Source organism: Glycine soja, chromosome 8 (genome assembly GCF_004193775.1).
Source record: "Glycine soja cultivar W05 chromosome 8, ASM419377v2, whole genome shotgun sequence".
Lineage (NCBI taxonomy): Eukaryota > Viridiplantae > Streptophyta > Magnoliopsida > Fabales > Fabaceae > Glycine > Glycine soja.
Window position 1 is genome coordinate 11,775,155 of NC_041009.1, and position 10,298 is coordinate 11,785,452.

At 31.7% G+C, this 10,298-nt stretch overlaps 1 protein-coding gene across 1 annotated transcript; it reads left to right on the plus strand.

Annotated features, from left to right (window-relative positions):
* Positions 1 to 1,371: 1,371 nt before the first annotated feature.
* On the plus strand, positions 1,372 to 9,242 carry LOC114421987 (chaperone protein dnaJ GFA2, mitochondrial-like). The gene is made up of 18 exons (XM_028388145.1): positions 1,372 to 1,589; positions 1,759 to 1,849; positions 2,056 to 2,142; positions 2,415 to 2,497; positions 3,077 to 3,160; positions 3,281 to 3,319; positions 3,645 to 3,737; positions 4,230 to 4,280; positions 4,367 to 4,454; positions 4,581 to 4,645; positions 4,731 to 4,805; positions 4,973 to 5,045; positions 6,341 to 6,432; positions 6,532 to 6,603; positions 7,988 to 8,044; positions 8,130 to 8,178; positions 8,373 to 8,439; positions 8,728 to 9,242. The coding sequence occupies exons 1-18, from the start codon at positions 1,518 to 1,520 to the stop codon at positions 8,822 to 8,824; spliced, it is 1,335 nt and encodes a 444-aa protein (XP_028243946.1). The 5' UTR covers positions 1,372 to 1,517; the 3' UTR covers positions 8,825 to 9,242.
* Positions 9,243 to 10,298: the final 1,056 nt, after the last annotated feature.

Below are 10,298 nucleotides of genomic sequence, written 5' to 3' on the forward strand. Positions count from 1 at the left end.
TTTATTACAAATTCTTTATTGAAAACTAAAACTATGAATATTTGACATTTATTTATTGAAAAATCGTTATAAATGTTTTATTGAAACTATCAATAGTAAACTAAATAATTATGTTTATATTTATTAGTTTTAATTATTTAAATATTTCAAAAATTTATTTTTCAAAAATATTTAGACTTAGATATTTTTTCCCTATTGCATTTAATCCCTAATACCCCCCCCATCCTTATGTCCCTAAATTTTTTATTATGTATTAAATTATTTTAACATTGTTATAAATAAATTTGTAAGGTTTTAAACTTTTTTAAAAATATTACAAATGTTTTATTAAAATTGGAAAATTTTCAAATCACATAGTTAAATTTAAATTTAATTATTTAGAAGTTATTGTAAATTGTTTTTTTAATAAGACACTGACAAATGAAAAACAAGACTAACACTTGGCATCCCAACAAGATTGTAAATTGTTTTTATAAATTGTAAACTTTTAAAAAAATATTAGAGTCTTATTGAAATGGAAAATAGTTGGCATTAACTAATTAAACTAAAATTTATTAACTTTAATTATTTATAATTATTATAATAATTTTGAAATTCAAACATTTTAAAATATAAATTATTGTTTGGGTTTTTGGCGGAAAATTACTTTTTGGTTTAAATTAGTATTTTTAAATAAACTAATTCTAATAATTAAAATGCATCCTTATTTTTTTAAAATGTCAGAAATGCGTTTATGAAAGTAATAATAATTGGGGGTTAAATGATTAAAGTCATATTCACTGCCTTTAATTAATTAAAAAAATTTATAACTTAGTTCTTGAAGTTTTAAATATTTTAAAATATTATAAGTGTTGTTTTGAAGCTGAGAATAATTGAAGTTAAATTAGTAATTATAAATACTTATTATTAATAATCAATTTCTTAAAACATGATTCATATATACAAATATTTTAAAATCCTATACATAATTTTTTTATATTAATTACTTATAAATTAAAAAAAATACTGCATCTTTTACCAAAAAATTTACCCCATACATTGCATTAGTCCATGCACTAGTTATTAAATATTCAAATATAGTACTGTAAAGATGAAGTTATATTTTCAATTGTAATATATATATATATATATATATATATATTTTTTTTGGTTGAATTAATTTTTATTTATTGTCAAATAATTAAAAAATATATTTGATAGTAATTTTTAAAATAGTTTATTATGAAGCTATTGATGACGATTTTTTCTTTTATAAAATACAATTACAATGTCATTAGATTTAAATTAGATTTTATTTTATTATTTTTTCTTATTAATTAATAAATACACTGGATACACTTTATTAATTAATTAATACTTTTCTTCTCTCTCTCCCCTTTTACGTCCGTTGCAACGCAACTGGAACCTTCCAATTGCTATTAGGGTTTTTGGAAGGGGTTTTAGGGCATTTTTTCGCAACCAGAAAACCCCCAATTCTCTTTCCAAGGCTTCGTCAATTCTCCTTCCAAAGCTTCCAAATGCTTCGCTCCAATGGCTTTAGGCTCCTTCGATCGCTGCCCGAAAAACTCCTCCGCCACGCCAACGAACCCGTACTCAACCCTCTTTCTCTTGCGTCTTGATTTGGCATTAATTATTCAACTACGATTTTTAAGACAATTTCTGTGTCAACCTTGATTGAGCAATTTTTTCGGATTTTGTTTTGTTTTGTTTTGTTTTATTTTGTTTTGTTTCTCTGATTTATTTTGGGGTGAATCTTAGATATATGATGGAGTGTGCCAAAGGGGTTATAGGACATTGAGTTCTGGTCTTTGTAATCCATCCAGAGTTATTGGGAATTTTTCTCCAAATGGTATGTGTTAAAGTTACTTAGTCAAGTTTCGAAGTTTTTTTGTTTTTGATTTGGTTGTGCAATTATATAGAGGAATGAGAACCTTTTGAACAAGTTAGTTTGACAATTATTGGTCCTATTATATCGAGCATTTTATTAAAAAATGAAGGCTATATTTTTTTTTTATGTTGTTTTTGTTGATCTTTTCCCGCCCTATGTAATTGCAGTTGGAAATGGTGTTAATTTGAAGAACTTGTTGCTTTTTGGAGCCGCGGATACATATTGGGGGACATCTAGATCCGTTCATGGGTCAGGTATGAAATATTGAATTATGCTTCTTCGCGTGGTTGCCTTACTTTTCATTCTTTCTGGAGTCATATGGAAATGCATTTGGAAAGCTGCTTTGGTTATTCATGGCTTGCATTTTGTCTACTATTTTGCTTTGGTGATGAAATAGAAGTGGCCTGAAGTTTACTTTTGTTGAATTAGCTCTGCATTTTCTATTTTGGTCTTTCCCCTGGATGGATAATTGTTTATTGCCCCTTGCATGTGATTGATTACTTTTTCTCCCATAACTCCTTTTCAGCATCATTGGCAAGGGACTATTACGAAGTGCTTGGTGTGAGTAAGAATGCTAGTTCTTCTGAAATAAAGAAAGCATACTATGGGGTAGGTTTTGCTTAACTAGTATCACTATTCATGCATTTTTCTATCAACAAACAATTTGTTTTTAAAATTTGAGGTAAACATCTGACTTATTTCCTGGTAAACATTTTTGTGATTTTGTATATCTTTTCTGGTTAAAAGGGATCACATTTTCACATTCCCACATTGTTTTAAAAATTCAAGTCTTTCCCATATGCTTAGCAAACTTTCCATTTTCCTTCTTGTATGAGGATATTGTAGTCATTCCCAAGTGGGCGACATTAAAAATAATTGTTTGAATTGGATGAGGAAGAGTTTGTTTTATATAATGTTGCTCTTACATATGCAATCACTTATTTACATTCTATAATATGGAAATATATTTTTCACCTACCTTTTTTATGATTTTCTTTTTCAGAATATATTCTCTTGTAATATTTTAATGTCTGCACAAGTTGTGTTTGTGAACATATTCCATGCAGGTCCCTTTATTTTTCCTTTATTCTCTCTTGACACAAAAACACACTTAATAAGTGCGGGTTATTTGTCTGAAATAATTCATTCTCTTTTCCTTTTGTACTCTTTTTTCTCCATGTTCTGCAGCTTGCAAAGAAGCTCCATCCAGACACAAACAAAGATGATCCTAAGGCTGAAAAGAAGTTTCAAGAAGTTTCAATGGCATATGAGGTGTACTGTTGTTGTTGTTGTGCTTGTTACTACCTATAGCTCTACTTGAAATTGTTATTTGATGAATGAACTGGCTTCTGGATTCTTAACTTTCTCCTCATTTGAATAACTGCATTGTAGGTTTTGAAGGATGAGGAAAAACGTCAACAGTATGATCAGGTCTTATGTCTTTCCAGATATTTTTTTTTGGCTCCTTTGTTGAACATTTTGTTGTTATACTGTATTGGGTTAAATTTATAGAATAGGTAACTTACTTTTTGCACTAAAGACCTGAATTATAGATCATAAGAGCATAGCAAAGTAATAATAGTAGGACTTAAGCAGAGGACCTCTGTTTTATGGAGAGATTGGAGAAGAGATATTGAGAGGAAAGAAAAAGCGGAGGGTAGGGGTTGGAGAACAATGACACTTTTTTAGTTCATTGTTATTTATCTTACCTATCATCGATTTCTTTTATTTGATTTAGTTTAAAATGAATATGTAGGTTGGCCATGATGTGTATGTAAACCAAGAAAGCACCAGTGGTTTTGGAGGCAACAGTGGCTTTAATCCATTTGAGCAGATGTTCCGTGATCATGTAACAACTTACTGGTTTCTATATTCTTTTTTATTGGTCATGCCTAATTATATATTAGTTTATCCTATTTCATTTTTTTGATAGTATAGTCTGCATTAGAAATTTTATATATTAGGAATTGTGCTTAATAATCAACTTTATATATAGTTTTGATGTTAAATGTATGCTGTTCAAACACTAATCACACTAATCATACAACTTAATCAATTACTAGTTCAATCCAAAGGCAGAATGATCTATTTAAATAGTGTACAAATGTGCATTCTTTCAACATTCATACAATCAATCAAGCATCTTAATTTGTATATGGTATGTTTGGTTGTGCATCTGTTCTGCTTTTAAATTTTAATTGTAGCACATTATAAATTTTATAAATTATTTGCTCTTTAATTTAACATAAATGTCTATGAAATTTTCTCTGTTATATGTCCCTTATTTGAAGATTAATATGATTTCTTTTAATTCTATGGTATTTGCCTCAATGGTGATCAGGATTTTGTCAAGAACTTTTTTCATCAGAATATTGGTGGAGAGGATGTCAAGGTTCTTGTTTTTCTTCATATCTTCTGGACATCTTTAAGTATGCGAGGACTTGTTTGAGGAAATGCATCTTGTTCTGTTTTTCACAGACTTTCATTGAACTATCTTTTATGGAAGCTGTCCGGGGATGCAACAAAACTATTACATTTGAAACAGAAGTGCTTTGTAACACCTGTGGTTTGCTCATGACTTAACCAACATTTATATGCCGAATTGTTAGCTGTCTCTACTATATGTAGTTTAGTTTGTAAGGCCTGTGCACCTTGAAGGTGATAAAGTCTTTCTCTTGCTTGACTATTGCAGGTGGGAGTGGTGTGCCTCCTGGTACAAGACCTGAAACCTGTAGGCGCTGTAAAGGGTCAGGAGTGGTCAGTATTGTCTTAAATTTATCCTTTACTAACATATTATTATGATGGTGTTGATGTTAAGCTGATTGATTTGTTATATGTCCAGACATTTGTACAAACTGGCATATTTAGGATGGAGAGTACTTGTGGTACATGTAAGGGAACTGGCAAAATTGTATCGGTATGATGCAAACAATCATTTTTTTCATATTGATTCTATCATTTTTAGTTTATTGTACAAGTTTGGATATGTTGGATTTGACTGTGATTCATAATGTTGGTTCATCATATGCATGAAGTTATGCATACCGATCACTAGTAATTTTTTCCTTTTCTTGTTGGTGCCAGAATTTCTGCAAGTCATGCAAAGGTACAAAGGTTATCAAAGGAACGAAATCTGTCAAATTGGATATTATGGCTGGTAAGTGGTAACCATTATTTTTGAAATTTTGTGATCCATTGTCATCATGTTCATATGGCTTATTATGAAAAAATAAAATGAATGAGCAATTTCTCTTGGATTTTTCTTATCCTGCTTTGTAGATTAAAATTTGTTTGGTAGGAACTAGGAAGAGACCAAACACTAACTCTGATTTTTGCCATTATATATTAGCATTAATCTGACAACAAATACAAACAGAAAGAAGCTACAAATGTTTAGCATATTAAGAGCATGATTATCAGTTTCGTATGAATAGTACAATACGTATCCCGATTTGGAACAAAAATATGCCCAACAATACAAATTGTAGCATGACTTGTTTTTAAGCATGAATTGCTTTGGTATTGGATGATTCGTAATTCTGAACTGTCTCTCACGATCCAAAAATCATGGATCGCAATAGGAATCTAGGTCGGGTTTACAGGATCTGACTATTGAAAAAGCATTTCAGTTCACTTTTTTTGCAAAACTTTTCAGGAAAGAGGAAAACTGCCGCTTTCAGATTCACATGTGCCCAAACTAAAACTTCATTAATTTTAATTTTCAATTGGCTATTTTTCCCTTATATTTGAGAGAGAAGCTCTGTTCTGTTTATTATGCTTCAACCAATTTCATCGTGAAGAGAACTGGAGATGTGAAACTGTGCTGTGCCGACTGCTTATGCTTTTTTGTAATTTTCAATTGCCTTTTGTCTTCTTGTGGTGGTTACTTTTTCTTGTGGTCCCATGAGTCTATTTCTTGTAACTTGTAATTTCCTTTCTTTTACTCTCTTTTTGTCAGTTTATGGCTTCTATTCTTTTAATTTCTCATCTCTTATTTGTTGGGTTCTTTTTTGAGGTACAAGTCTTATTTCATCTTATTGGTTTTACTTTTTAAGGGGTTGAACACTTTGGACAGTTACTATTTTTTGTTCTTTTGATTTATGACTTGAATATATGAAATATTAGGTTATATTTTTATTTTATTTTTTGCAAGTCGCTCATTTTTACCTAAAAATGTGATATATTTTATTCATAATGTATCTTATGATTCATAATATGATTTGATTCACGATTCATAAAATAACCTTTCTGATTCACGATTCGAATCTCGATTTGATAACCATGATTAAAAATATTAAAAGTGATGCTTTTGATCATTAATTTTTTTACTAATTTGGAGTGATGTTGGGTGTTGACTATCTTTCTATTCATAAATTTGATTTAATCAATTATGGGAGAAAAAGAGACAAAAAGGGTTCACTTATTCACTTTTACATGTATTTACATTTGCAGGGATTGACAACAATGAAACTATAAAGGTTTATAGAAGTGGTGGTGCAGATCCTGATGGAGATAATCCTGGTGATCTTTATGTTACCATCAAGGTAACTCTTCAATCTATTCATAGCTTGGTGAACATTTCCATTTTTATGCTATATCTTCTCATAAGCCCAATAACTTTTTTATCGTTTTCCTTTGTGCAGGTCAGGGAAGATCCTGTCTTCCGTAGAGAAGGATCTAATATTCATGTAGATGCTGTCTTAAGTATCACTCAGGTAATGTTCCTTAATGAAAAAGTTTTGAGCCTATGCCTGGTTGTTTATTTCAGGTATCTATTAACTTATGTGTGCATTTTGTTAGTATTAGTTTATAATTCTGGGGATGCAAATTGGTGGCATGGCCTAGATAGAGAAAATGTTGGGACCATGTGGGGCATGTGTTTTTTGTATATTTGCTGTCAATTTGAAATCATGTGAAATGCTCCACCTAGTCTAAACCCTATTTGGAGTTGAGACATCTTCATTGAGGTAAACCTTTTCTTTCTACTAAAATAGTCATACCTTTAGCATAAATCACCTTCCCCTGGCATTACATGTGTGTTTGGTAAGACAGTTACCTCTAGAAGGAACTCAGTTACTTCTGTGTTATTTCCTTATTTTTGACACAGTTTTTAAGAGTAATGTAGATCAGAAAATTAGAGCAACCATGCTCTACACTCTACAGCAGATTTGAATGATACACTGCCAAATCAAAAAAATTATTTTCCCATCAAACAACAAGATCTCAAACTTTTGTGTGTTTCCCGCCATAGCTCTGATAATACTGTTGGGAAAAAACACATCAACTGGATTACCAACATGCCCAAAAGATGGAGCACACTATAATTAATGTATGAAATTGTCTCAAAAGAGTTTTACTATCTCAAATATGATTACAAGAATTGTAACTCATCCCAAATTATGTATCACTTTACAAACCTAAGTACCCCTACTCAATAATTATAAGAAATGATAACACACTCATTACAAGAGACTTGCACACTTGCTCTCTTCTCTTGCTTTGGTTGGGATGCTTTGTCTTTTCACATGATACCCTTTCATTATGGTAGTGAAGGACTCCGAGTGTCAAAATACATTCCACTACCTCTTGGCTTTTCACCTACTGCATTTATTTGGAAAATTGAATTGTTCTTCCAATATGATATGATGCCAGCATTCAAATGACTTTCCATTCTAACTCATTCACCCTTTTCCCCTCTTTCAATTACACAAAATATCATTTGCAAACTAAATGTGCTCATGTGGACTTCAGTTTTTAAATCTAGAGACAAAATCAAGTAGCTCTGCCAATTATAAATCTTAAAGGATTAGAAAATAAAAAAATAAAAAAGTGGTTTTGGGAGCAAGGTAGTTTGTTCCTGATTGACTTAAAAGGCTTCGGAGTTTGGACATTTAATTTGATTTGTGGTTGGATACCTAGCAATCATCAGCCATGCTAATTCTGGTATATTTATGGTCTTCTTTCTAGATTGGTAGTGGTGGTTGTGGTGTGTGTTATAAATTTTATTTTTGTGCATGTTTAGGATCTTAAACATCTTGCTAGTTGTTTTTGTGGGTACTAAATGTTTCTTGAAAATAATTTAAACACTTGTTTTTTCAGGCTATTTTGGGCGGAACCATTCAGGTCCCAACTCTTACTGGAGATGTTGTTCTTAAGGTTTGCATTGCTATTGCAATATAATTTCTCATGGAATTTTGGTTTTAGTAACCGATTAAGTTTGATGATGGGTTCTGTTTGGCAGATTCGTCCTGGCACCCAACCTGGTCAGAAGGTGGTTCTGAAAAAGAAAGGTAAGCTATAGTTATATTGTTTATGGATAATTTGAGAGTATTTTTGTAGAATGGGTTGTTTGAAAATATATTTTAAATTCCATGAACCTGTTGGATGGATTTTTGAAAGTGTTCAGTTTAAGGTGATATTTTCACCTTTATTAACTTGTTTGTTCTTTTTTTTAAAATGATTAACTTGTTTGTTCTCATAACAGGGATCAAGACTAAAAATTCTTACACATTTGGGGATCAATATGTTCATTTTAACGTCAGCATTCCAAAGTGAGTGTTACATTTGATATTGTTGAATATGGTTTATGAGTTACTAAGTGCATGTTTGGATTTCCATTAGGAAAGATCTCCAAACCTTGGTTTGAGTAAAAGTTTGTCTTGTAACTTTTGTCGAAAACATGATTTGGAGACTTCAAATGGGGAATTAAGTCCTATTGCTCACCCCACAAATAAAAATAGTGTAGGGTCAGGTTTTTAAGGGAAATATACTTCTTGGTGATGATAGTCTGATGGATGCTTAGAATATAAGTGACCTCTTTTTTGTGTGACATTCTGCAGCAATCTGACAGAGAGACAGCGGGAATTGATTGAAGAGTTTGCCAAGGAAGAGCAAGGAGATTTTGATAAACAGAGAGTTGCATCTGCTTCTGGTTGAAAACATTGCAAGAGTTATTATCAAAATCATATGCTCAACTAGGCGGTTGTTGAAGTTTTGTAGGATTAAGGATTGGTAATTCTTTTCTTAATTCCTTCCACTTTTTCGAGTGTATGTAATATTTATTTCTCGTCCCAAGGGATGATCACAATTCAAAATTTTTTTGTTAGAACTTAGAAGGCAATCCCCTCATGCTCCTCTAGGCTAGAATTCTAGTCAGTGCTGTATATAGTTTCCTTATAACATAAGAAAGGGCGCAAGTCACTCAATGTGATTCTTTTTCCTACTATCACGTCACATAAAGGAGGAGCCTTTATCATTGGACCATGGGTAAACTAGAATATAATTTCTGCATAGTGTCAACATGAAACTATATATATATTCATCTGTCTATTGATCAGTGCTATTTGTTCTCTTATTATGCCAGTGATGATTAAAAAATTGTGATTCGGTCCACATGGGCAATTTATGATAACTTATCAAATTTAACATTATCTTTCTTTAAATCTGTTGTACATTTCTGTACAGGTTAGTTTTTTTTTTTATAATAATATTTGTGGACTAGTTTACTTTGATTTGGAATTCAACTTAACTTTAACATACAATTTATGGATTATACTAAATCAAATTTGACTTTAAACCCAAAGATACTGTTTGGTCCCAGTTTTAAATCCTGTTTGTTACTATTTCAAAGTATGCTGATATTTAATATTTTAAGGTGTTCTGTTTTTCGAATGTCAACTATTTTTGGTCTTAACAGAAATTGTAAAAGTCATGTGTTTAGTTTTTGAATCTTGATAACGGGTGAAAGACTAAAACAACACATTCTTTGGGTTAGATATATGGACTTTGGATGTTTGTTTGAAGGTGTAAAATTGTATTAGTCTCATAGAGAATAACATTTTCAGAAATTAATAATTTTAATAAATGAAATGTATTTAATTAAAATTTAAAAAGAAAGGTGGGTATAAGGGCCGGTTTGGTCCGTTTAAGGCCCGATCTTGAAACTCGTGTTTTAAGCAAACTGAATAAATTTATTCTGTGAAATAAATGGACTTTTTTTTAGGTCTGTATCCGTTTCGTTAAACCCACGGATAAACAGACCGATCTACAAGTTCAATTAATAATTTAAAAAAAATAAAAATGTTTTTAGTTGTTTGGCACGATCATAAGCAAGAGAGAGGCGTGACACAATAGAGCCACAGTGACTTAGGGAGGCGCAAGGTGCAAGAGAGAGATGCAACATGTAGAGAGGGACGACACGTGCGAGCCAAGGAGAAGGAAGTGACTTTCTCGCGCAATGTTTGGCTGGGGTAAGGGAAGGGCGACACGGTGCTGGCCAAGGTAGAGAGGTCACATGCGAGCTGAGGAAGAGAAAGTGAAAGTGATATTGTCAATCTTGTCGCAAACTGAGGGCCAAGGAAGGAGACACGCAGTGGAGTAAGGGCTGGGGAACGGGAGGCATAGGGTGGAG